At 28.9% G+C, this 27,845-nt stretch overlaps 1 protein-coding gene across 1 annotated transcript; it reads left to right on the top strand.

Moving 5' to 3' along the window:
- Positions 1–1,371: 1,371 nt before the first annotated feature.
- Positions 1,372–26,408, top strand: LOC107436642 (uncharacterized). The gene is made up of 11 exons (XM_016048416.4): positions 1,372–1,685; positions 3,264–3,636; positions 10,308–10,559; positions 11,952–12,245; positions 14,848–14,932; positions 16,879–17,040; positions 18,535–18,610; positions 18,690–18,854; positions 20,458–20,626; positions 25,202–25,243; positions 25,463–26,408. Exons 2-11 carry the CDS (start codon positions 3,288–3,290, stop codon positions 25,609–25,611), a joined length of 1,743 nt encoding a protein of 580 aa, XP_015903902.1. The 5' UTR covers positions 1,372–1,685; positions 3,264–3,287; the 3' UTR covers positions 25,612–26,408.
- Positions 26,409–27,845: the final 1,437 nt, after the last annotated feature.

Below are 27,845 nucleotides of genomic sequence, written 5' to 3' on the forward strand. Positions count from 1 at the left end.
GAAAATTTGTTCTAGTTATTTTGTTATTTATTATTAAAAAAGGTGACATGGTTGCTAGATTTTGAATAACTCGCTTTTTTGGCAGTCTTGATTTGGCGTCTTTCCATTTGTTTATTACTGTTTGTTCGTGTTGCAAGCTGTGCACCATCTTACGTTAGTGTTAACACTTTTGGTATTGTAAACACAAGTATTGCTAGCATTGTAAACACAAGTAATAAGTAATCAAATATATTGTTTGCAAGAATCTCAAAACACAATGATGCCAAATGGCTTTAAAATACAACTGAAACAGTAACCCGGAAATTTAGCCAGTCCCGAGCTTGCAGCGTTCCCTAGTGTAGAAAACACCATCCATTGAAATATATTCTGTTTTATTATTTTTTTCCATATCTTTTGTAATTTTTTTCTTATAGAAAATTGTATAGTAAATAATAAGTGCGTATACAAATTATAGTAAATCTTATTCATATTATTTACGATGTAGTTATTACAATAATCTTATCAATTTATTATAAAATGTAATGAAAATGCTGCACAAATTATGGTACAGATATGTGCCTAAAATTACACAGAAATTTGGATCTAGATCTATAAAATCTCCCGTTTTGTTTCGAAATAAGCTGCACACGAAACTAATTTATATCTTCGAATTCTTAATTAAATAAATTATTTGTGTGGAAAAAAATTATATCCTGCGAAATATATTCATAAAAAAAATGGAAAAATGCTCAAAAAGTTTCCCTGAATCTAGAAATCTAATTCAATCCCTAAGTTAAAGGCATTCTATTCGACTGCTCGAAATGCTTTCAGGTCCAAATTCCTAGTAGAAAGACATCTCATAGTTTGGAGAGAAAATTAAGATTGCACTTCGTTAGCAAAATCCGTTCGAAATCGAGTGCTTACAGGTTTTCCCTTAGTGGCGTAAGTACAGAAACATGACGTCATAATAAGATCTTTTTTTTTTTTATCCCGAGCTCGCTGGATGGTTGCATGTTTAGAGCTCCAATGTTAGAGTTCAGTTTGCCAGGGGCCGATTTCATTAAATACAGTTCACGCATTTCCGATCCTTATCACAGGAGGATGAGAAACTGATTGGTAAAAATATTTTGCAGCGAAAAGCTCACTAATCAAGTTCTCAATTTTTCGCTGAGCTAATGGGATGTGCGTGAATCCGACTCAGTGAGAATGGCCCTTGTATGAAGCGCATTGAAGGAGGGGCTTTAAGAAGCTCCGCCCATCACATGTTGTTTCATGCGGGGATGCGAGAGGTTGATGCAAAGGGAATAACCTTTTAAATTTCTTTTATGCGAGTTATAAGCAAAATATAACTAAGGCAACAAACTCTTAAATTCTAAAAAAAAAAAAATATTTCCAGGATCTAAATACAAAATAATCATATCCTCATAATTCGAAATTTAATTTGTTTTTATGCAATCGTTTGGATTTAATTACTTTTTAAAACTGACAGCCTTTTAACATTAAGCGTTTTGAAGATCGGATAACTCGTATTGTTTTTTTGAATATGTCCTTGGGTAAATGGTAGAGTAAAAACAAACCAAGTGGAAAGAAAACAGCTGATCACATCTGTCAATCATTAAAACTGCATCAACTATGTTCTCTAAAATATTGGTACAGTCTTACCCTCTAATCAACAAAAAACAAGTTAGTTACTCTTTGTATTAGAGGTATGTATCACATAAAATGCTTATTTATTTATTTATTTTTTTGCTTTTGTAAAAAATTTTTTAAAACTTACTCGATGAATTCTTAATGTAAATTAATTGGCTTGTATTGTAATGTTAGATATGTTATTTTTAAATCCCAACTGCATCATTTGATGTCCGATTCCCTTTTATATGGTCTAAACATATTGTGTTTATATGATTACTAAATGATCATTTGAAATAAGTTTGTCTTTCATCATTTGTACAATGATGAGAAATTTGTGTTCGTGAATAACATTTTAATATCGTTTATTACGGAAGGTTTAAGAACTTACCTAATGTAAATCTGCTTTAATTAAAGTTTTTTTATATGACATTACTTTTGGTACTAGGTTAGTATACATCTTATTAACAAGCTTTTTGTACACAATATTAACTGTTAGCTAATTTATTATTGTGAGTTTATAAAATTCATGTAACATATATTTATTGCACTTAGTCATGAACTATTTTTATAAGTTACTTTAGAGCAGAGGTCGCCAAAGTGGTCTGTATAGACCCCCAGGGGTCTATTTAACATAAGCGGGTATTGATCTAAACCAGGGGGTCGATCTGAACCGGAAGGGTCGATTGGTGGAAGGATTTTCAGTATTTTTCAGATATGTGACAATTAGAAATGATAGAAGAAGGCTTGGAAATATATACAGGTAATCTTCAAAAATTGAGCCACGATTTTAAACTGCGTTTTGTTGATTTGGAAAACATTGACATCCTTGATTGGATTATTGTGCCATTTTCTGCTCAAATTGAAAACGTGGACATCATCCTGCAAGATGAAATTGCTGAATTATTATGGGGATTTGAAGCAAAGACGCTTTTTAAAAATTTAACAATAAGCAAATTTTGGACAAATATAAATATAATGCAAAAATATGACTTTACGAAATAGCTCAGCGATTTATGATAGCATTTCCAAGTTCCTATATGGTTGAAGCCGGTTTCAGTCATGTAAATTCAATCTTAACTAAGAACAGAAATAAATTAAATGTGGAGTTTCGAGGGGATTTAAGATTAAAATTGACCAAATTTGAACCCAATATAACGAACCTTGCAGGAAAAAAAACACCAGGAACACCCATGTCATTGATTAAGAAGCAATAAATCCGTAGTTACTTTACTTATTATTTCTACTTACTTATAATTACTTATTATTTCATAAATATTAAGGTATTTATATTTCGACATTAATATATTTTTCATAAAACTATTGTTACACTATGTACTATCACTTTAATAAATATTCAAAATCATGAAATAAATGTACAAACACAGTATCTATTAGAGTTTTATATGAATTAACAAGAAATTACTTTTATGGGGGTCAATAGAGATTTCGAAAAATTATGTAGGGGTCGATGATCGAAAAAGTTTGGTAACTCCTGCTTTAGAGTATTGCAACAGTGGTTAAATTGGTACTTTTTTCTTAATGTTTTTTTCTTTTCTTTTAAGTGTAAATCATCCAGTTATTATATTTATAAACTTTTTAAAGGTTCAAATACCTAGCATAGTTTACATATCTATATTTTATTTGATTTTCAGGCTTAAAGTTTTATCAGAACAATCATGAAGTTGAATGCTACTCCAAGGCATTATATGCCACTTTCTCAAAATCAAAGTGATGAAGATGAATCTGGTCCTAGTAAAGAAGATAAATGTTCCAAACTGGTTTTTAAAAGCTCATTTGATGCTTCTGCTGTACTTACAAAAACTACTATTCAATCTCAAGTCGTTAAAGTGAATATAAAATCGCTTCCTATGTCACCTTTGAGGAAATTAGCATTTATTACCTCATTAATTATGTGTGTTCTATTTGTCATTATATTTGTTTATTTCATACCATGTACTCCTGCAAAAGATTTGGCCAGAACCTATCGCTTGACCTATAAATGGAAAAGAATATTTCATAATATGTGTAAGTTCATTTTGAAGCATTCTATTTATATCTTAAATTACTTTGTAGCAAAAAGAAAAACAGAATTACGTAGCCTGTATTTATTTATTTCAATCAAGGCCGGATTTACGTATAAGCTAAATAAGCTGTAGCTTGGGGCCCCGAGATGGCAAGGGCCCCCACATCCCACTTTTTTCTTCTTCTTTTTTAAAGTTTCATTGTGAGCTGGAACTCCAAAATGCATTTATTTTCTTTTTTCTTTGGCGGATTCTTCTCAAAATTTAATCGAAGTGTTTAAAAATATAAAATAATTGTCTTCAATTTTCAAACCAAAAGAGCAATAAAACGCTCTTTCGAGTAAAGTAAATATCTTTGCTTTCGTAGCTACCACCCGCAGAGTTGTCAAATAGCCGATTCACTTTACGCTGTGGGAAATTCTTTTTAGCTTCTTTAAATTGCCTTGGGCTATTTTGTCTTACTTCGGAAATTAGGAATATCCACCGGTCATAAATTGATTTCTGGTCATAAATTGACAGGCGGGGAGAAAGACATCAAAACCAATTAGTTTAAATAGTAAAACTAGAAGGTGTTTCTGAAATCCAAAAATCTAGAAAGCTTTAATTTTTTCTTCTGTCACAAAATTTATCAGGGGCAATTCATTACAGCTCCATATGGGTTATGCTTTTTTATTGATTAAATATTAAACATTAACAGATATTTGTCTTTTAAAGCAATTTATTCTAAAATAAAAATAATTATTATATAATTGTAAATATCTAAAGCTAATTGATATAAAGCTTTAGTGTGTTTGTTTCACTGGATGCCCTGCGCTATTGCTCTTTCACATCCTAGCCACTGTACACCATCAAGAGCTGAGCTGATACATCTAACCCGTCACATTTATTCTCTCTGATATTTATTAGACTCTTTAATAAATTCTTAAAAATGAGAGCCAAAAATTTACATAAATGATAATCTTTATTCCTGCACAAAAATGTAACAAATGCACTTAAAACAATTAAAAAGAAAGCGAAAGTAATGACGAAATCAATTAAAGAATTTCAATTAAAGAAGTTCAATTAAGGACATCAATTAAAGAATTTCAGCTTGCAAAATGATTTTTTTCCTACTAACAGTATTAATATTACCGCTCTCAGCTGCTCCAGGGTGTAGGGCTTAGAAGAAGAATAAAAAAATAAAAAAAATAGTATTTGTATATTTCATAAAATTGAAAAATTTGCTTCGATTATAAATGAGGGTAAGGAGGTATTTAACAGCTAGCTAGGGTGGGGGAGGGGTTGCTGGTGCACTGATTTTTATCCTTGTAGCGATTAATTGCTTTTTCTCTATATTGCTTCGTTAGTCAACATGGCTTATTTTTTACAAGTACACCATCGCTAGAGGATTATAATTTATTCTTATCTAATACATTAGAAAAAGAGAAAATTTCCTGATTGAGAATTGTTCCAAAATCAGGAATATATTAATAAAACTTTTTTCTAAAAATAACACTTTTTATGTAAATAAAATGTAAGGCATTAATTACTAAATACTTAATATTTCTAAATTCATAGTATTGAAATATTTATTTAGATATAGAGAAGAAAATTAAATGAATTTGTTATACTTAATTTAATTGCTTTGTTTTATAAAAATCATTTATCTGCAATATTAATGTTTAGAATAAGTGTAGAAGTCAAAGTGTAAGAAAATCTCTTTGTTTCCAAAACTGGATTTGACATTCAATGCTAAGGTCCATTTTTAGTATTTTATGTATAAATAGTTAAGGCGAAAGTAGTATAACACAAAATAATGCATGGAGAAAAATTAATTATTTTTTTCTCAGTGCGGTCAGTACCATGGATCACATTTCATAAAAGATACTGTATTGCAGCATGCAAACAGATGTGTTTTTCACAAAATTTCAGAAGGTCTTATATTTTGACATCTCATTTTTTTTTCTTGCAAAATTTAAGGGGGAAAAAACGTGTGTCTAATAGTTTAACATAAAGAACATTCAAATGACTCTTAATTTATTAAATTTAAAAAAATAAATAAATAAATAAAACCCGCAAGGCAGGTGTGTATATTTGGGGCTGATGATTATGAAATCTAACGCAGAACCTAGAGATCGTGGGTTCTAATCCAGCAGGTGACAGTCTTAAACTTTTATTTCTTAATACTGAAAAATGTCTTTCTCATTTTTTTAAAAGTATGCTTGTTAAAAAACTATAAATAACTCATATAATTGCTAATAATTTAGCAATTATTTGAATAACTAGAAGGCTCCGATCCTTGTTCACTTTGCTCACCAACCCTCGTGGTTGCCTCTCATTAATCGTTGCAGATTAAGAGAAAGAAAGGTTTACCTTCTTTTTTTTTTTTTTACAAAAATTGCGATTGAATTACCATTTACATTTTGAAGATGACTAAATTCAGGCCAATCAATAAAGTTGGAAAATTGGCGCCTTCCACAGAGTTATTACTCAGTGAAGATGTGAGGTCATTTCAGCAAAGGATTCGCCTCCGAATGCGGTGAACCGGGTTCAAATCCCAGTGATGGCTGGTCGATATGAATTCCAGACCTGGCTCGCACTGACCACAGTGCTGACGTAGAATATCCTTGGTGACAGACAGATCATAGGATAGAGTCCCCTTGCTGTTAGACTAATTGTGGGAGGCTTTCGTTGTTCTCCTCTCAATATAACTCAAATGTGGAGTTAGTTCCAGCAAAACGTCCTCCATGAAGGCAAAAATTTCTTCCAAGGCTTGATCCTGGAGTTCCCTTGTCTACTGGATTGGGTTCAGAGTTACAAGACTACGGAGTTGAACATTAGTAGTCATGAACTCGAAATTGGGTCGACTATTCAATGAATGGCATAAAATAAACTAATAATTTGGAAGGGATAGCCTGGTAGGTAGGGCGTTGGGGCTCGTGTTCGTGAGAATAGGAGTTTTAATCTAGCTGGCCGAAGAATACCCGTGTATAAAATGGAGACTGGTGCAAGTTAAATCTGTTTGGGTCACAAAGTTCTCATAAATGAATTCCTGATCCAGGAGTTCCTTTGTCTTCTGAATTGGGTTCAAAATTACAAGGCTACGGAGTTAAAGATTGGTAGTTATGAACTAAAAATTAAGTCGGTTGTTCAACGGCGTTTTTAAAGAAATAAAACTAATAATCAAATTGTATTTTCTTGTATTCTTTCTAAACTCCTTGCATATTTTCAACACACCTCCATAGTTTCATGTTTTTAAGTCTTATAGATTTTGGGCAGCAAAGCAAAATGTAAAGTAAAAAAAAAAAAGAAGTTGAGGAAAAAAATTTGCAAAAAAATCATTTAAAATTGCAAATAGTATATATTCAGAATTTCAAGAATGAAAAAAAAACAACTGTTAATTATAAAATGGCCCTTCCAACACACCAAATTTTTATTCTGTGCTTATGATGATCTTAAAATGTGTTTCTGTTGTGACTCATTTTTCCTCGTTCAAAAAATATTTGCAATAAGAGAATGGTTCTACGATTTTTTTATAACATAATGTTAATACTCAGCAGTGAAAAACAAGACAGTTAAGTGTGTAGAAATCAAGTTGAACTTATAAGGGCCCCATAATTTTCAGTAGCTTAGGGCCCCGCCAAGCTTAAATCCGGCCCTGATTTCAAACAAGTTCAGTATCTTTATTTTTTCATTTGGTTTTACAATCCGTTGAAACTCTGTTTCATTGTACTTCTCTTCTAATATATCCTCTGATGCTATTACTTCTTATAATATTTCTGATCCTTCCCTATCACTATGCATTGCAAGATTATTGTTTATACCAAGTCCCAGGGCCGTCTTAATAGCATGCAGGGCCCCCGGGCAAAGAAATGTTTTGGGCACTTATAACATGTCATACTGCTTAAAATCGAACTAAAAAACTTCACACACATAAAATGAAGCATTTTTAACGTATGCAATATTTTAAACAAATTTAAATGCATTTTGATTTAAATTTGTTTTTAGTAGACCCCAAAAAAAACTGAATACACATAAAAATTTCATTGGAACGTAGAAAAAAAATTACGGTTTTCTTTTTAAGTTTCCCTGCTGATAAACTACTCAGATTATTGTTGTTTGCGAGATTATCAATTACTATTTGTAGAAAGAAAGAAAAATACACACTTTATACAATATAATACACTGGTTATCATAAATTAAGGAAAAATCACAAAAATAGCGATAACTCTTTCAAAAGTAAGCCAAACCGTGCAAAATTTGCATATGTTGTCCACTAAGAGTAGCTGAGTAAAATTGCAATATGCAAATTAGTGGCGCTGCACTCGGCTTACGTCATCTGCCTGGAGCATAAAAGTCCAAGTTTGAGAGAAAGCACACAAATTTTACTGTGATTGCGACATTGAAAATCTGAGATAGCCAATTCGTAATAATGACCTCTAGGCATCATTTGCCTGAAGAACTACGATGGATAGCCATCGGGAGACTAGAGGCAGGGCAGAGTCAATCAGAAGTGGCCAGATGGCTAAATGTGAGTCCATCTGTGGTTCATAGACTTTGGAGGCAATTTCAAACCACAGATTCGGCATCTAGGAGGTTCAGTCAAGGACGGCCAACTGTTACGACCAGTGCCGATGACCGATATTTGACATTAAGTGCACGCAGGAATAGAACCGCTACTCCGACACATCTTAGATCCTCTCTTGCTGCAGCCACCGGAAGGTTGGTGTCAACGTCAACTGTGCGCAGAAGGCTCCACGAAGGTGGTCTGTATGCGAGACGACCAGCCATTTGCGTGCCGCTCACATCACGCCATAGGAGAGACCGTTTGCAGTGGGCCCGACAACATGTCCACTGGACGTCAGATCAATGGAGGCCTGTTCTCTTTACGGATGAGTCCAGGTTTAGTCTAGAAAGTGACAGTAGACGTTATTTGATATGGAGAGAACCTGGGACCCGTTATCATCCATCAAACATCCGTGAAAGAGATGCATACGGAAGAGGCAGTGTCTGTGTTTGGGGAGGCATATCCTTAGGAGGGCGCACATACCTCCATGTCTTTCCAAGGGGAACCGTGAATGCTCAGGTTTATCGAGACAACATCCTTGATGCTTATGTGCGCCCATATGCCGGGGCAATTGGTGATTGCTTCCTGTTACAGGACGATAATGCAAGACCACACAGAGCTCGCATTGTTGATGATTATCTTCAACAGGAAACAATTACTCGCATGGAGTGGCCAGCTCGATCCCCGGACTTGAATCCTATCGAGCACGTTTGGGATGCTCTAGGGAGGCGTGTATCTGCCATCAATCCGCCCCCTCAGACCCTTGCCACGCTTGCAACTGCTTTACAAGAGCAATGGCTCTCACTTCCTATTGAACTGATAGACCGCATAATTGAAAGCATCACACATCGCTGTTTGTGCTGTATTGCTTCTAGAGGCAATCATATTCCATATTAAAGGTACTTTTTCTATTGCAAACCGATACTTCCAATTTGTTTATTTTATACATGTGCTAATTTCTATACTACTATTAATGTCTGATAATTTCTTTTTATGTTGTTTAATACCTTACTATGTGTTGTATATTGTGGGTAAGTTTCATAAAATTCCATGTGTAATTTCTTGAGTTATCGCGATTTTTGTGAATTTTCCTTAATTTATGATAACCAGTGTATATTTATTTAAAAAAAATGTATAAGGTAATTTTGTTAAGTCTTAATTTTTCTTAATGTAATTTATAAAAAGTAAGATTCTCAAGGGCCCCCTGAGTGCCTGGGGCCCTTGGGCACTGCATGGGTGTGCCCATGCGTAAAGACGGTACTGTCCTCATAAGTGTTACTTTCTTTTGGATTCATTAAATTTGCGAGTTACTTTAAATTTTATAAGTGTATATTTTTATCGGTGCACAAATATCAATTACAAATCTACTTTAGGAATAGATAATTCAGGGAACTTTTTTTTAATCAAGATAAGTCATTATAACTTATACTTTAATAAGCATTTCAGATTTTTTAAAAACTTTGAAAAAAATATTTTCAGTGACCGAAACTATTTTTTTGAAATTAAGGGTCATTGGGAAATGTATTCAATGAAAACTGATTATTGTTTTTATGTCAGTATTTGGAATTTTTTGTGACATCAAAAAATTTGTGTTATCAATGTTCCTGATGCATAGGTCAAATGTTTATAACTAATAAAATTTAATAATAAAATCTTAATAAAGTAACCACAACAAAGGTAAAAGTAGCCTAGTAAAAAGTAGCTTAATAGTTTTCTCATGGTAGTAAAAAAATTAATTTGTGTAAAATGTTTGGCCTGTTACTTGTTAATGTATTTCTTAGTTTTGTGATGACTTAATTAATTTTAATTTAATCTTGGTGCTGACTGTGCAAGAATCAATGTTAATCACCAACAATGATCAATTTTACTTTTAATCGAATTTAAATTAAAAAAAATTTCTTTAAATTTAAAAACCACCCTTATGTATTTTGAAGTGATTCTGTCGCAATGGAACATTGAAATAATCATATTTTTCTTTATTAAATGTTTTTGAAAGACTATGAGTTGCATTTTAAAATTTCTTAAATCAATTATTGTATTATAACTTTCCTTAAAATAAATTGAAAATGTGCATATATATATATAGTTATATGACATGAATGATTAAAATTTGTTTACTTATTTTATAGCCTTTACCACCCCTTTAGAATTTGTGAAAAATAATGTATCCAAAACATCACTTATTATTCTCGGATGTAATAATGGTGAGCCAAGTTTAATTGCTATTCAAGAAAATAATGGCAAAGAACGTTGGAAACTTCATTTTCATTCTGCTCTTTTTTCTTCAATTTGTAATGTTTTGGATTTAAATTCAGATGGTATACCTGAATGCCTAATTATTGGAAATAATGGTTTATTTGCAGCTGTGGATGTTGAAAAAGGTAACACAATTGGTTTAGTGAGCTACTTGTTAAATGAATTAAAGCAATTCTCTTTTATTGTTCTATAAATTATGTGAGATAGTTTTTTTTATGTAACATTTTATTTCTTAAATAAGTATTATTCTATAGTTATATAAACTGTAATAATAAAGTTTGTAAGTTTAGTTAAATATTCTACTATATTTTGTCTTTTCAATATTTTATCTTGTCTTTAAAAACAACTTTTTTTAAAAATAGAAGAAAATTTACCCTTTTTTTTGTTTAATAAAAGTCAAACTCTATTATGTTTATGTTATAAAATTGTTAATCTCATTTTTTATTTTCAAATTCATATAAGTATTAATTTTTTTATTCAAGTATTTTTTAAATTATTAAATCGCAATTTAATTATGAATTTTTTGAGACATAAAAAAGTGTGTTTGAAATCGGTAAAAATTTCACATTTAATACTGTAATTTGCAGTTAATTTGTAAACTTCTTAGTTCTAAATACCATTGAGTACAGAATGACAGTAAATAATTTAATATGATATTGGAAATTGTTTTTATAAAAAACTGAATTTTTTTCCACAAGCAGTAACTTATTTTATATTTCACCATAACAAGATTTGAATTTAGAACTGTAGTTATTAATACTAACTGAAACAAAATCAAATTTTGTTTATTTCAAAGTTTTTATTGAACAGTTGATTTTAGAACAATTTTATTACATTTTAGCATTCTTTTTTGTTTAAAATTCTTTGGGCCACTGATTGATTGATTCCAAGAGCTTCATATCAAAAGAGGCACAAAGCTTATCAGTTACATTACAAATGTATATTATTATTTAATTTAAGATGATGAGTATGTTTTTTTAAGAGAAGGATGTGCTTATCTTTTATTCATTTTCTTCTCATTTGAAACCATGGTTTTTCAGTATCACTAAATATTTTTATGGAAATTTTTTCTTACTCTTTAATTTAATGATTTTATAAAATAGTTGATAAGATAGTAAACTGTATAAATCAAGGGAACTAACTGGGTTCCATTCACAGCACTCCATTGAAGTTTAAGTTGTAAATATCAATTTAAAAACATTCTGAGTCAATTCATAGGACACATTCAATTTCATAGGACACATTTTAGTTAAATTCCATGATAACCACTCTAAAGACCATTTCTCTTAATTTCATTAGAATATGTATTTTTCATATTATTTTGTTACCAGTGTCCATTCTACTTGAATCTCTACCTTGTTTTGTAAGTTACATTAAGGACTTTTATACAGGGCTGTCACAGATAAACAAAAATTATTTATTTTGTCTAATTTTCTTTAAAATTATTTTTAGACATAATATTGTTACCTGGAGAATGTACCAGAATAATGGATTTGTTTGCATTATTTTATCAACAGGTGCTACTCTCTGGTATCTTCATAATCATAGTGATATATTGAGTCCTCATTCTATTTATGGTCCTGCCATTGTTCCTGATTGTGATGATGATGGAATATTAGATATTATACTATCTTACTACATGGAAGGAGAAAATGAAAAAGCTCACTTGGCTTTTGTTTCTGGAGCTACTGGACAGATTATTGGAAATCTTTTACATCTTCCTCATTGCACAAGTCCAGTAACTGAAACCTTTACATGGAATTCTCAGAATGAAAGTCATATTGTTTTATATTGTTCTGAAAATGGAAATGGTAATCATTATTTTGTGTTAATAAAAATTAAATCGTTTTCAATAAGCTCTTTACATGCATGTCAATTCTCCCTCATTTTGCAGGAGGCTCCCAGATTTGGTGTTCTTCTCCCGCTTCTCGGAATCAATCCGAATATCTCCCATATTTTACCCCAAACGACGATCAAACTCAAAAATATCCGATTTTTGAGTTTGCAAAAAGCAAGCAGAATGTTTTTTTTTTCTATGCAAATTATATTTCCCCATGTAACATTTCGTCCCCTCTTGTCGAAATACCAGCTGGCTGAGCTTTTTTACCACTCTTCAGTCTTAGCCCTCCTATTTTCACACTCCTATTTGACCAGCACATTGAACATAAAGGAGTCACCAGAATCTTTTAACTTCTTCTTTTCCTTTCCTGTGATTATGTCACAAGAGATTTCGAATGACATCTGAGCAGAATACGATATCAACTTCAACTATCGATATGTCTATTGTTTCAGATGCAGGAGTCTCTGACTCACAACAGGTGAAATTGATAGTGTATCCTGCTGTTTTAAAAAAGTTTTTACAGGGTTTTTTCAACGATTGGTTACAAATGGATCATTATTTTTTTTCAGTCGGTTACAAACTGATGCAGGCTTGTTTGTTTACTTGAACAATGTGGATTCGTGGATCACATTGTGATTTTCATCATTCTTTGCATATATTTAACCAAAAAATAGTTAATGTCTTAAGTCCAAACGAAAATATGCTACCAATGCTTACTGAGGCAAGACTCATATTTTGTGCAATATACAAATAAATGGGCAAAAGCACAAAGAGGATTATTATTTCAGGACTAGCCATTATCATATTTCTTTTTTTTTTCCTTCATCAATTTACCTACTTTTAGAGTAAAAAAAAAGCACTTTACAGTTTTATTTTTTTTATTTCCTTCAGATTATTTTTATACTTAATTAAACTTTTTATACATTTGTAATGTAATTAATTGAATTTGAAACGATTCTTACATTTAAATTAAATGAAATAACTAACTTAAATGAATAAAATGAAAAAAATTATTAGAAAAATGAATAAATTAAATGATTTAAATTAGTAGAAAATGGTTATATTTTAAAACATATTTAATTAAAAATTTTCATCAAGGGATACTATTTTAACACATATAATATTATAAGTTATATATATTTAATTTATATATATTTCGTAGTTATATTTACTAAAATTTAATGTCATTTTGTAACAATGAATTCTTTGTAGTTTTTCATTTCTTACTTTATAAATGAGGAAAATAGTACCTTACCTAAGACTGAGCATCTTCCCAATTTTCGTCTTCCCCAACCTTTTCTTCAATTTTTTTTTCCATTTTAAGATAAAAGTGCTTTACATGGACAAGAAGCACCTTAATATAATTCAGCTTAATTTAGTCTAACAATAGGTGTCAAGTCTGAAAAGATGAAATCGCAATAATAGTTTTTAAGTGTAAGTAATAAGTTTTTCTTTTTTCAGAAAATGATGATTGGTTGAAAAAAATCAAATTTGGTATGCTAGGGGATATTCAGTGTGTAAAAAAATTTGAAAATGGTCAAATATCTTGAGAAATATACATCAGATCAAAAAGGAAAATAATCACATTATATATATTTTTAAAGCTATTCAATGATGCCAACTCAATCTTTACCTCCCACTGGCAATAGGCAATGGGAGCGAGCAATAGGCCACTTTGAAATATTTAATAAGAATCCTTATTCTTTACTACAAATTTGGATTCTCCAGAAAAAAGTAACCTGATTTGGAGTGTAAATTTATGCATTATGCTTTACCCAGGGTGCTGTAACCTAAGAAATTAAAATAGGCTACAAACTGTTTGAAATGGTGGTAGTATCTTGAAATTGATCTGATTGAAAAAAAATTTTTTTGATACTTTTTTAAAAATTTTTTACCAAAAATCATTAAAAACATTTTAAACCTGTCTATTTTTATGTTCTTAATCTGATGGGTCACAAAGCTCATAATTTTAAACAGCTTGTACCCTATTTAATTTTTCTCTGTTACAGCACTGTCTGTGAAACAAAATACATATACCTAAAAGTCAAATGAAGTTATTTTTTCTGGAGAATCCAAATCTGCAATAAAAGATAGATATTCTTATTTAAGATTTCAAAGGTGTCCCACCCCACCCCAGGAGGGGCGGGGATGTAAGATCCAGTCTAGTAATTACTTTTTCAATCCCATGTATATTTCTTGAACTATTTAACCATTTTCTAACTTCTTTTACACCCTGTATAGTTTCAGTGATAAAACCCTCCCAAAATTAACCGTACTGCTGATGCTTGGATCTTGGCAATTATTCAAATAAGAATGCAAATGATGCCTATCTCATTTTGCATATTTTTATGACTAATTAGTTATTATGATGAAAGAATCAATGCATTGGCCCTATATTTAATTTTTTTATGCAACATAATTTCTATTATTTGCTTTTTTATAATAAATTCTAAAATTAAGAAGGATGATTTCTTTCTCCCATTTTTTAAAACAATTGTATGTTTTTATATTGTACAATGTGTTTATTGATTAAAAAGTTAAAATATCTAATTGAGTGGCAAATATTCCAATAGGTAATTTATGGATGATATCAACTAGAGAAGCATGTGATACTGCCCTTAAAGTGTCTACTAAGCTGACTCTCAAGAATATTTTTAAGTATGTGTTTCAATATTCGTTTCAAGTAAAGTTTTACTTTATTCAAGTAAAGTATTACTTTCCTATGACTTAGAATTAGAAGGGTTAATGCAGATAGTTAAAATACTATTGAAATTTTTAAAAAAAATTCAGTTATATTCATTTCCTTAGTTTAACAGAAAAAGAGAGGGTTTAATAACAGCTGATATTAAGTGAAATGCATCTAATCAGTAGACAGCCAATAAGAAACTTACACATTAAATACATTAGTGCTAACTATCTGGGCAAGTCACTGAAAATTCTCTTTTATACTTAATTCTCTCATTAAATGGCATGGGTTTGAAGAATTATATAAATTAAAAAGATATCCAAGTCATTTTGTAAGCACACTGCCAACTTAAAAGAAATGGTGGTTTCTATTGAGTTCTCAATTCTTAATCATATTTATGATTGAGATAATAATTATTATGATAATCATAAATATCAATCATATTTATGATTATAAAAAGATTTTATGTTTATTTCTTTTTACTTCAATTATTTACTTGAAACTAGACTTGATGTAGTATATAATTGCTTTAATGCTGAACAAACTGGTTTTTATAATGTTACTCAATTTTGTCATGTTCAAATAATGCTCCACAGAGGATTTTTTTTAATATTTGTGTAGTTGTACGGTTAGAAGGATTGTACAAACAATTTTGGGTATAAATATTGTACTTTTAACAATCTTAATTGCGTGACTTTAATAAGAATTTTAAAATTATCAAAAATTAAGGTTTTAATCATGATTAATGGTTTCTCACTTATTGTTGCTCATGCTGATAATCAACTAATGCGTAAATTTATAGAGGATTCCTCCAAAAGAATATTTTTATTAATATCTTACTACAGTTAACAGAAACATATACTTTCTACATCTTGTTATTACTACTAATATGATATCAGTGGACTAACAACAATTATCTCCAGAAAAAGCTAATAAATTTTAATTTTTTATAAATTTTTTTTTAAATTTGTAATCAAAAAAATTTTAGATTTCAACAAAACATTAATTTATTTTGCAATCAAAATATTTAAAAATGACATGATAAGGCATTTATTGTTCATATTCATCAAAAATCACATTTAAGAGCATTAAAATTTTTTGGAAGTACTAGTACAAGGATGTTAAATTTTTATGACTTATATTATTGGTGAGTGATAATAACCAAGATGTGTATTATAAAATTTACTTCAAAAATCTTAACATTTGTGGAAAATAATGCGAGGGAAGTAAGCGCTATTTTATATGGTGTCCTTATTTTTAATAAATAAATTTGAAATTGTCAGACAATAAACTTATTATAGCATGCAGCAAAAAAACCAGGACAAACAAATTTTAATATAGCTTTATTAATATAATAAAATTAACAAAATGTAACAAATAATAATAAGAGTGGGCTTTTATTAATAAATAAATCTAATTGGTTTCGAAGTGGCTGATTTTTGCAGTGATTCAGAATCGCAAATGCTCAGTGAAATTTTTGCAGTGGGCCACAAGTCTGTGCCGGGAGAGATCTGTGCTGGGTTGAAACCAATCGAATTCATTTATTAGTGAAGTCTTCTCTTGTTATTATTTGCTATATTTTGTTAAGTTATTTATTTTTAATAAAGTTGTATTAAAAATTTATTGTCTAGTTTTTTTTTTGCTGCACCCTGTAAAAATATCTAATTTTAATAAAAATAAATGCTTCAACTTTATATTAGCATTGTAAGGTATTTTTTTATTTGAATTCATGATGCCTAATAATAACAATTATTAATGTAAATTTTTCTTTCAAGATGTGAGAGTGGTTTTTTATCTTATTAGTTACAGTTTAAAACAAATATAAGTTTTAATTTAAATTTATTGATATCGCACTAGTGAAATATAATTTTAAAAGATATTTTGTTAATTTTAATAATGACTAAAGATTGTTTTTCAGGATACCTCCATTTGCACAAGATATTCATTTTTACAAGTTATCAACTGTAGAAAATCAGCTAGTGATAGTTTTAGATGGAATTAAATTTTTACTACTCGAAAAGCATCACAACACATTTCAGTTGAAATGGAAAACTTATGTTGAAGGAGAACAACATACACGGTATAGTAAAAAATCTAATTCACTTGATTAAGCTTTTCTGTTTATTTCATAGAGAATATGGACATGTTTTTTTTACTTAAAAAATCTAATAGTGTTTTCAAACTTTTTTAGCAGAAATATTTTTGAGCATGCATTTGCATAAACATACATTTTGGCTTGATCCAAGATCAACTGATGTAATATTTTTTTTAAGTAAGCTGTGAAAGATTTTGATTTCCTAAGAAATTTTTTTTAAGAGCAAAACTTTTAATTTTTTACGAAACTTTTCCAGTGAAGCTCCTAAGATTTTGATTTCTTAAGAAAATAAATCTATTAGTAATTTCGTATTAATTACATGATATTGATTTCATTGCAGTTGTTCTTTAAAAATTTGATGTGTTTAGGCTAAAGATTATGTGTTTATCCTAGAATTATATCATCATCTTTTGAACCAAATTTTTCTTATTTTTTATTTAAATTAAATGTGAGTTTTAAAGTATGATAGATTTGTACTTAAACAATAAAAGAAGGGATTTTTATTTTAATTGAAGATTTCATGGACATCCTAAATAAGAAATAAGATTTTTAATTTTTGGCTCAATATTCTCACAATTGAAATGAGACCATTGTTTCTTGCAGTTGTAACGCTGCAAAAAGCAATGTTCAAAGTTAATACATTTCTACAATTGATGACCTGGATGCAAAAAGGAGGCAAGTCTGATCTCGTAATTTTGCAGTTTTAAAAGCTGTTGGAAACTTTCTTCTTGAAACTGTAAAAAGGGGACTATTTTATGGCTCTAACAAATTCAATTATTTGGAAATAAAGGGGAAAAACTGGCAAAAACTTAACGTCTTTGTAACAAATTGTATTTTAAAACAATAATAGGACTTTGAAATAGTGAAAAAAATAGAATAACCACCTTTTTGCACCCAGACTTACTAAAGAAGTAAACTAACCTCAGTGACTCTACAGCTTATGGCTAGTGTACTAAACCCATCTCAGTTTTCTTGACCTTGAGCTCTGGTGTGCAGGAATAGATGTTACTGTTGGATGGTTAGTGAAACGCGGAATCCCCTCTGTTTTGTCCCCAAGCCAAGCATGCTTGGTACTCATTTTATCAAACCACTGAAGGTATGAAAGGCTGAGTCAACCTTAAACAACAAGAGATATAACCCTGGACCTGTGGCATAGGAGTATGAAGCAATGCCACTCAGCCGCCGAGCTTCCATCCTGACCTACAATTGATATTATCTTTCACATTTGTGAGAAGTTTTTAAAGAAAGTTTAAGGGTGGGCTTTCAAAATTTAAAGAGGACATTCATTATTATAACAAGTGATATATAATGAGACTTGTTTGATATAAGTGATATAAGTAAGTTGCAATTTTATACTGCTAGAATGTGCTATTAATTATTTCTAAGGACATATTGTGATTAATGTGGAAATGTTAATATTTATGTGCCTAAGTTTATTCATTTCTATATTTTTTAAAATTTATTTGTACTTTTGATTAGAATTTTGACTGATGGACAATTTATAAAAGGTGGCAATCAACTAATGATAACAACTGTGAATCCTTCCTCTTCAACAGTAAGGCTTATTTTAAATGAATTAATTAATTTGTAATCAAGTATTCATATAATATGCAATCTTTATTGCTTTTTTCTAGATAATGGGAATTGACTTAAACAATGGCAAGGTGACAACTATTGCTCAAGTTGTTGGAAGTGTTAAGGGAGGTGTGAAATTGGTAAAATATTTTGGGGTTACAGATGGTGTTATTTTGAAGACAATAACATCTAAAAACTTTTATGAAGCAAAAGGCATATTTCAGGTAAATTTTTAACTGCTTTTAATAATTCTGCTTTTCCTAATTTTTCTTCTCAAAATCTTTCATTATTAATTTTTCTGCATATTGTTAGCTTATACAAGGTCACAAATGAGTTTTATAGCTACCTATTTTAGGAATTATTTGATAGCTATAGTTGCCTTGCATGCTTTTAAAAGAGGTGAATTAACCCTAAGCAGCATTTAAAAACATTGGTGGTCCCCTGGTTTGAGACCGCTGAAACCCACCATGAATAAATATGCAGTGATCTGTTGGACCACTAAATATGCCATCTGTTTATCAACCGTAGAACTACAGCAGAGTTTCGTGTCAATGGAAATGGAAAAGAATGAAACATTGAGGAAAGAAAATAAAGGAGAAGAATAAAAGAACTTATGCGTTTTAGAATCAGTGACTGAAGAATTACAAATGGCTAGAATTTGGTACTGAAAATAAAGAAATGCATTACACTGTATGCAAAATTATAATTTAAAAAAATTAAGTCTAATAAATCCCCATCAACAAACGTGTTTTACTTTTTATTTAGTTCATTTTGTTTAATTTTGATTTTTAATTATTTTTTTATATAAAACCAATTTAGTGTTTAATTTAATACGAAACTCACTTAGCTATAATTAAAATGAACCAGTAGATATTATTACTTACTTGTCATTTTGACCAGTAACTGTCTTTTATAATTTCTAACACTGCTATTTTTTTAGCTATTCCTCTAAGATCTGCTTCTTGGTAAAATTAAGATACTTTAATCTTTTTAATATTAGAGCTTACTACAACTACAACAAATTAACAATTGAAATATTTTAAGATATGAGGGCCGATCAAATATTACACAAGCTTATTTTTGGAAATTTTAGACTTTTCCTCCTCTGTCGGAAAAAATAAGCAAATCACAAACCCCTCCTATGCTTACGTAGGAAAGATGCCTCCCTTGGTTTTTGCTTTAACTTTGACTTTTACTGTTGTAATCTAGTTTTAGGATTAAATTCAAGTAAAAAGATGTAACTTTATGTTAAAGTCTACATTTTAATTCATTTTATAAAATTTTGCGTAGAAGAATCCTAAGAATCTTTTGTTTTATCCATTTTTATTTAAAGTGATTGATCTTTGAAAATTTTTGAAAAAAATTTTTTTGTTGCCAAATTCAACTTTTCCACATTCGAAATTTCTCAACATAAAATTTTTTTGTTAAATTTTTATCATGCTTTTAAAGAAAATTGTGAAAACATGGCTCAAGGTCTTATGTAAACGTGGCTCATACCCCTCCTTCTCTCTTTTAAACTAAAATAAGCTAAACATTTATCCCTCCCCCCATTGGTTGGTTTCATTACATTTGTACAGCCTTTCTGCTTTGATTTTAGTTTTACATTTAAGATCAGACTAAATAAAAAAATTTTTTTGTTTAATCACCATTCTGTTACTATACTTATTATTTTTTTTTAAAAAATCCTGGATTTAATGAATAATGTTCTTCTTGGAAAAACTTTTAAATTGTGTGAAAAGATGTTAATATATGGTAATTATGATTTATAATATGTTGTGAATAGGGATGGTTTCTCCGTACAAAATATTATTATTCCTTATATTTTAGGATTATGATGCGAGTTCATCCAACGAGTCTTACAAATATGACGATTTCACTAAGGCTAATCTCACAAATGACACAAGAGTTTTTAGAGAAAATTATGTTTTATTAAAGAGTGGAAAATTGCCTAAATTAAGAAAGATTCGTTCCGAAAAAGTTTTAGTATCTTGTAAAGGTAAATATTTTTTATGATACTTTTTTAATTAATTACATAAGAATTGTATAAAGAAGTTGTTTTATTTTGAGATAATTTTATAGTCTTCATTCCTTATGACAATAACTAAACTAAACTCAGTGGCACAACAGCCCATAGAGGGCCAAGGCCTACTGTGCCCATCTCAGTTTTCTTGACCTTCAGACCTTCAGTTTTCTTGACAGTTGTCAGGTGGTCAGCCGAACGCGGAACCCTCAGTGTTTAGTTCCCAAGCATGCTTGGTACTCATTTATCGACCCACTGAAGTGATGAAAGGCTGAGTCAACCTTGCCCGGCCTGAGGATCGAACCCAGGACCTGCGGCCTTATGACATTTTCTCACATAAAAAAATGTCTTTTTTTTGTTTGTAAATTTACTTTTAAATGTGTAGTGTGTAAAGAAAAATGAATACTGAGTCATTTTAATTCTAATAAATGAATTTTCATGTTGATATATAGCTTAGGGTTTACCAATATTTGCTAATTTATTGGTGAAATTAATTAATAAATGTTTAAAAAAATGTTAGTTCTTTAAGTAAACTTGTTTTTTTAGAAGATTCAAATTAAACTCGAACATAAAGTGGTTACATAAGTGGTCCCCCTCAAACATAAAGTGGTTACATAGGGGAACTTCTGTAAAGATGGTATATAGTTAATTTAGTGGTTGCAAATTAAAGATCCATAATGTGATTGGTGCATTTTTTATGCTCATTCATCTTTGCTATCTTTCAGATAGCTACTGTAACAAGATTGCTAAACAATTATAGATATCTATTTGCTGTCAGTCAAAAATTATCTACACTTTTAATCAAGATGTAGATGAAATTGGATCTTGATTATATAATTTGCCCTATATCTAAAACAGCATATTTAAGTCCATTTTTCTAGCAATACAAACACAAAGAAAGAATGAAAAGTGATTAATATTTACTATTAAGAAAGTGGCTAAAATTCATCATGTACTTTTATTTCAATTTGGTGAGAGTTCTTAATAATAAAAATGTTTTTTCGTGAAAAGAAATTTAAAAGTAGTTTCATCTCCTTCAGCTAGAACAAATTTTCCAGATCAGATAATGTAACAAAAAGGATGCTGTTATTTTATTTCTAAATAAAAGAAGAAAAAAACCCTTTTACATGATAAAAGCACTGTTTTACTTATTATGATAAAAGTCTGTGATCTTTTTGCAACATTTGATATGAGAATGGGAAAATAAACATTTAATATGAAATAAAAACTACTAATGGTACATGAATACTGTTTTTGTATCACATGAAGCCAATTCCAATCAATTTGTTTCAAATTAAACTTTGCTTCACCATTTGTTCTTTCTAGTTTATTCTATGTATCTTCTTTTGTTTATGAACATTTCATTGTAATTTAATTATTACAAAAATTTTTTTTTTGCAATTACTCAACTATGCTATGAACATTATAATGTATTTTTTTTAAAAAAAATATTATTTTGTTTATATTATTATTTAACTTTTAATCCATAAAATTTATTAATTTATTGCATATGTCATACATAATTTCGATAAAGTGTTAAGGAGAAGCAAATTAAATTAGAGTGGTTTGCTTAAGATTTTTGGTGTTAAAAATAGCATAAGTCCACCTCTGATTTAACTGCAAAAATTAAACTACTGCTTTGTTTTTCTTGTTACTCTATGATGCAAAATACTAAAGAGCTAGACTTGTTTATTATATAACACTCAGAATGTAAATGAATTAAAATATTACATATATATCCATATTCATACTAACACTATGCACAAATGCTCAATAGGAAATATGAATACCTTAATAAGCATATTAAAATGAAAATGTAATTATTTTATAACCTATCTTTATAATTACTGTATAGGTTTATTATTCACGCATTTCTGTTTATTTTTAATCAACTGAATTTTTATACATGGCTTTACGTTATTCATTAAAAATTGCCTTTTGCAAATGGTTTAAATATTATAAGTTTCATTCTTGAAAAAACATGCAGTTTGGTTTTAAAGAAATACCAAAATAAAAGTTTATACATTGAGTATATTTTCTAGACTGCCAGAACTCCAAATGCTGGAATTCAACTTGTTTATATGAAAGCCTTATTTGAATAGTAGTTCAATACCACTTATTTAAAAGTTGGAGTCTCACTTTTCTGATCATGCAAGTCATTTCAATCTTATTATAAAACTAAAACACATCCAGTTTATTTCTGCTGCCGCACAAGAAACATTGAAAATCAGACAAGATTGGAAAAACGAAATACTCATTGTAGTCCTAGCCTCTGTATCTTAAAATGAACAAAAAGGAAATTTCTCTACTATTCAAATAAGTACTATTCAAATATCATTTTTCTGTAAAAGTATCTTCTTTAGATGTTTTGTAATATCTGTTTTCTTGAACATATGCGGAAGATATACCTATTGGTAAGAAAACATAATCACTATAAAATATGGAATTTCAAGCACTATTATTTTGTAACTCTACATAAAATTTAAGGTTATTTGAATAAGTTTCACAATAGTTGATTATGAAGCTAATTCAATTATTCTAATTTGTACTTATTAAACAATTGTGAGAGTCATATTGGCTAAGAGACAAACTGATGTGGATTTTTCACATTTTGTGTTACTCTTTTTTATTATTTAATGAAAATAATTTTTTAGCTTCATTGCAGTACTTGGTTTACAGGACTTCCAGCATGAAATAACTTTCCACACATTCCTATCTTTGACTTGGCATCTCATTGCTCCATTTATCTAAAACTCTTTGTTCTATTTGCCTTTGCCAAGTATTCCTTGCTTTAAAATAATAGTTTTTTTAAAATAATATTTGCTTTATTTGCAATATCTGTAAATCTTTTTTGTCCTAATATTTTTAAAAAAAAAATTTCTGATGTATTTGTTTAAAAAATTATGATTTGTTAATATTGAATTTTCTAAAGATTTCTGTTTCCATTATATATGACTGTTCATTTTGCCTAGTAGACAGTAATTTTGGCTTTATTTTAACTGTATGAGGAGTTTTAAAAATTTCTTAATGTTTCTGAACTATGTTCTTACCTTTTTAGTTCTTCTTTAAATGTCTATTTTTGTTTGTTCCTTTACCCTATGAATGATAATATTGTATTCAGCATTTCCCTCTGCTAATTGCATGGCTTTTATATACATTATTAGCAGGGAGATATACCAAAAGTTCAAAACTTTCCAGTTTCAAGATTCTTGTTAATGCTTACATTGGGTTATCCATCCATAATAAAAAGAAACCTTTACATATAAAATATAAATGAACCTTGCATTAAGTAAAGAAATAATTGAAGTTTTTCAAATTTTTTTTAGTTAACCCTTGGTTTATGATTTTCTGAAATGAGAGAAGAAAATTATGTGCAACCCTTGTAATTCGATAAAATTTTTTATGACGGAAATTTATATGGTGCCAATAATTATGAATGCACCATATCATAATTATACAAGATAATATATTCATTTAATTCCTGTTGCTATATTAAGATTCAGAAATTGGTATTAAAGGAGCCAACTGAGGCAAGTTGAACTTGGTAAAAGATAAAATTAAATTCACCGTAATAATTACAATGCTTATTGAAGTATAGTTAATAGCATTGCTCAAGTTTTTACTTTTGCCTTGTCTTTAAAAAAAGAATCTGGATCTATCTATCTATATATATATATACATGAAAGCTTTAACTAATCTTTTTAGATTATTTCTTATCTAAATCTTTTTCTTAATTTATTATTCCAAAATAAACGCTTTCTCACACTTTATTCATAGCCTGTTTTTTAATCTATTTTTAGTTCAAGTATGCATAAATTAATATTTTAAATCATCCCTTAAATATAACATATTACGATATGTAACATATAACCTTAGATGTAACATATTGCGGAACTATTTTGCAAGATTTTTTCTAATTTTTATTCAGGAGTACTTCGATTTTGTGTCACTTGGATGTTCGATAATTTTAGATCTTTAAACGATGTAAAAAAAATAATTTTTATCATTGCACATATCCTAATTATGATTTTTTTTTGGAAAGTGATTAAAAATATTTTTTGAGTGCTTCAAAAATTCTTAAAAAGTGCTTACTTTTTGTTGAAAAATATAGCTGCTCACCCTGTTACAGCATAGAATGAAAGTTAACAGAAATTTTGCGACAGACCTATTAATTTTAAATCTATAAATGTTGAAGTATGAAGTGTCTTTCAATATGTTTGTCTCAAATGGAAAACTTCTTTTGTTCCATTGAGTTTAAAGTAGGGTTTTGAAACATTATGTATATGAAATGATTTTGGTTGGTAATAATATCTTATAAAATCAAATTATAATTGCTTATGAAATTAAATTATATTATAATTTTAATGAGGTAAATTTTAGACTATGAATTTATGTATGTGTGTATTAAGAAATGAAATTTGAATTTCGCAGAAAAGAGTTAATACCAAATGCACTAAGCTAATTATTTTTATTTACTATGCTAAATAGTTGTTAGTAGCATTCATTATTGGTAAAACTTTTTGTTTTAGCTAATAATTGCGCATTTTTTAGGTGATGAATGTTACCCAGATGCTTTTATCAAAGATTCCACTAGTAAGTTAAATTAATTTTATTCTTTAGATTATAGATTATGCCTTGTTTTTATTTCTATTGACTGGTTTGTTGAAATTAAAACTAGAACATTAGAATATAATTTTTTTATTTTTTAAACTTTATTTTCTTATTTCACTAGTGGCTGAAGTTTTGTTTATTTCTATATTACTCTGTATTTAGTATAATATTTATAAGCAAAATATTTTTACTTTTTTTCAGTTTCTGTTAAGAAAGCTGAATTAGATATTTCATTCGATGTGATGACTGTAACTTCAACTTTGCTTCCAGCTAGCAGTTCTGTACAAGAAATGATTGTTAACTTCTTTAATTTAGAGAATATATCTACTTGGCCTTCATGTTACAATTAAGTTCAATTAAATGTAAAGTATTAGTTCTGAAAAAGTATTCTATAGATTAATCTAAGCAGGAACTTTTTCATGCTTCATTTATCTTTCTATGTTCAGCTAGACTTGGAAAAAGACAGAGCTGTTAATAATCAAAAAAAGAGATTTAAATTTAAGTATATTTATTATTTCGGCAAAACCTTTTTTTTATTTACTCTGTACTCTTAGTGAAATTTTTATTTCTTACAACTTTTTAGCAAATATTTATTTATTATGCCCTTTATCAAATTTTTTTTTATTATGCATTTTTTACTTATTTATTTGAATTATTTACAAAATCTTTTTATTTATTAAATATTTCTTGCAAGCTGTTTATTTTGCAATTTTAGCAAATTTCCATTCTGCAAATTTTGAAAAAATTTAATTTTGTGCATTTTTTTGCAAAATGTTTATTTATTATGCATTTTTAATCACATATATATTTATTATGCACTTTTAGCAAAATTATTTATTAACAAGTTGAGCATTGACTACAAAGCACGTGCATTGAATTTGTGATACTTTTTTGTGATACCTAGAATGTATTCAATTTTATTTATTTATATCTGATGTTTATTAAGTGCCTAATTTTACCCATCACTATTTTACATAATTTTTAGATTATTTATCATTGAACATTTGAGGCTTTTGTTTTCAAAACCACTACCACTATTTTAATCCACTTTTTCTAAGTATCCTTAAAAAAATTTTTTTGAAAGTCTATTCTTTAATCTTATTAATTATTAAAAAATAAAAATTATGATTTAGTCATTTAACCAAAATTATTTTATTTTTACTTTTCTTTAAAAAGAATAATTTTTTTCTTTCAAAAACTACTAAAAGAAAATGGAATCATTACTTGATTCAAAATCAGCTCAATCCAAAGTCAAATAAAAAATTTCCATCCATCAGTAACTAAGATGACTAAATTCTGCTCCTTATATATGCTGCCACAACATATGAAAACATCAATATATCAAGCAATACATGAAAAACTCTTTCTAAATAAAGTTTCCCGTGTTGTCTTTGCACAAACAATAAAACTGAACTTAGTCTAATGAAAAATGCTGTACTACAAGTTCCTTAAAAATAAAATGTTTCATTTAAATATCTGTAGTGAAGGATTACCCTGCAAAATTTCTGAAAATTGAAAATAACTGGCTTTGAAAACAAAAGTCTCATTTCTCTTATTTAAATTTGTGACTCATTCTAAGCGACTGAATGAAGATTTATTTATTTGTTTTGGAGGTTATTAGGTGTATGAATAAGTTGTGAAGGATTTTTCTGGAAAACATGGGGTTTAATTGTACAAAAATGGTTAATTGATTACTCAAAGTATCGACCATAACTAGCCACGTTTTCTTATCTTTCTGGCAGCTTATGAATATTGTATTAAAAGAATGACTGATTCTTAGAAATATCCAAGAAGTTATTACTTTTTAGAATTATCTAAAATAATGAATATACTACTCAATTATATCAGAGGTTATTAACAAGTGGTAGAGGGATATAAAGCAAAATGAACAATTGCCACTTACTATAGTGCGAATAATATAACCAATACTCTACTTTATTAGTTTTTTTTAAAAATTAATTATGGAATTATTTGGAATATTTTATAAAATTCCGAAAATTACCTTATTTTTCACTTTAGAAATGAACCTTGAAATGTTGTATATGTTGAGAAATGTGTAATATTATTAGCATCAGCATTTTTTAGTAAATTAGACTTTTTTATTTTTGAAAATTTGGCAGCATCTTTTAAAAAGTGACCACTATTAAAAATCTTACTACAAAACAACTTTCTATTTTTGCCCTACATAGAGGGAAGGATCACTTGATCCATTTGAATGTTTCTAAGTAGATTTTCCCTAGCATTGGAAAACACTCATTTTCATGTTTTATGGCTTAATTCTGTGATACCCAATTCTGTAACTTTTGGATCATTAGGGCTAAGGAAATTGCCTGTTGAGTCAATCTCAAATAATCTGAAAATTATTTATGCATATGACATTAGTTTTAATTCAATTCTGCATCTTTAAACATTTCTAGTATTTATTCATGTTTATTATTTTCATTGTAAAAATCACTAATTTTAAGCCATCTTAACCAGTGCTAAATAATTTTAATTGATAGGAACAGGGTCCTCAAAAGATACACTTAGCAAATGATGTCCTTGAGTTGCCTTTTTTTCCTTCAATATCCATAAATTGTGTTTT

The sequence above is a fragment of the Parasteatoda tepidariorum genome, chromosome 12 (genome assembly GCF_982258835.1).
Source record: "Parasteatoda tepidariorum strain Cologne lab strain chromosome 12, Ptep-v5.0, whole genome shotgun sequence".
NCBI classification, from domain to species: Eukaryota; Metazoa; Arthropoda; class Arachnida; order Araneae; family Theridiidae; genus Parasteatoda; species Parasteatoda tepidariorum.

What these genes read in the sequence shown, in the direction of transcription:
- LOC107436642 (XM_016048416.4), top strand. Translation starts at nt 3,288, where the DNA reads ATGAAGTTGAATGCTACTCCAAGGCATTATATGCCACTTTCTCAAAAT. An exon ending in AAGCAAAAGGCATATTTCAG is followed by an intron (nt 18,855 to 20,457) that starts GTAAATTTTTAA and finishes CTTATATTTTAG; the next exon opens with GATTATGATGCGAGTTCATC. An exon ending in TTTTATCAAAGATTCCACTA is followed by an intron (nt 25,244 to 25,462) that starts GTAAGTTAAATT and finishes ACTTTTTTTCAG; the next exon opens with TTTCTGTTAAGAAAGCTGAA.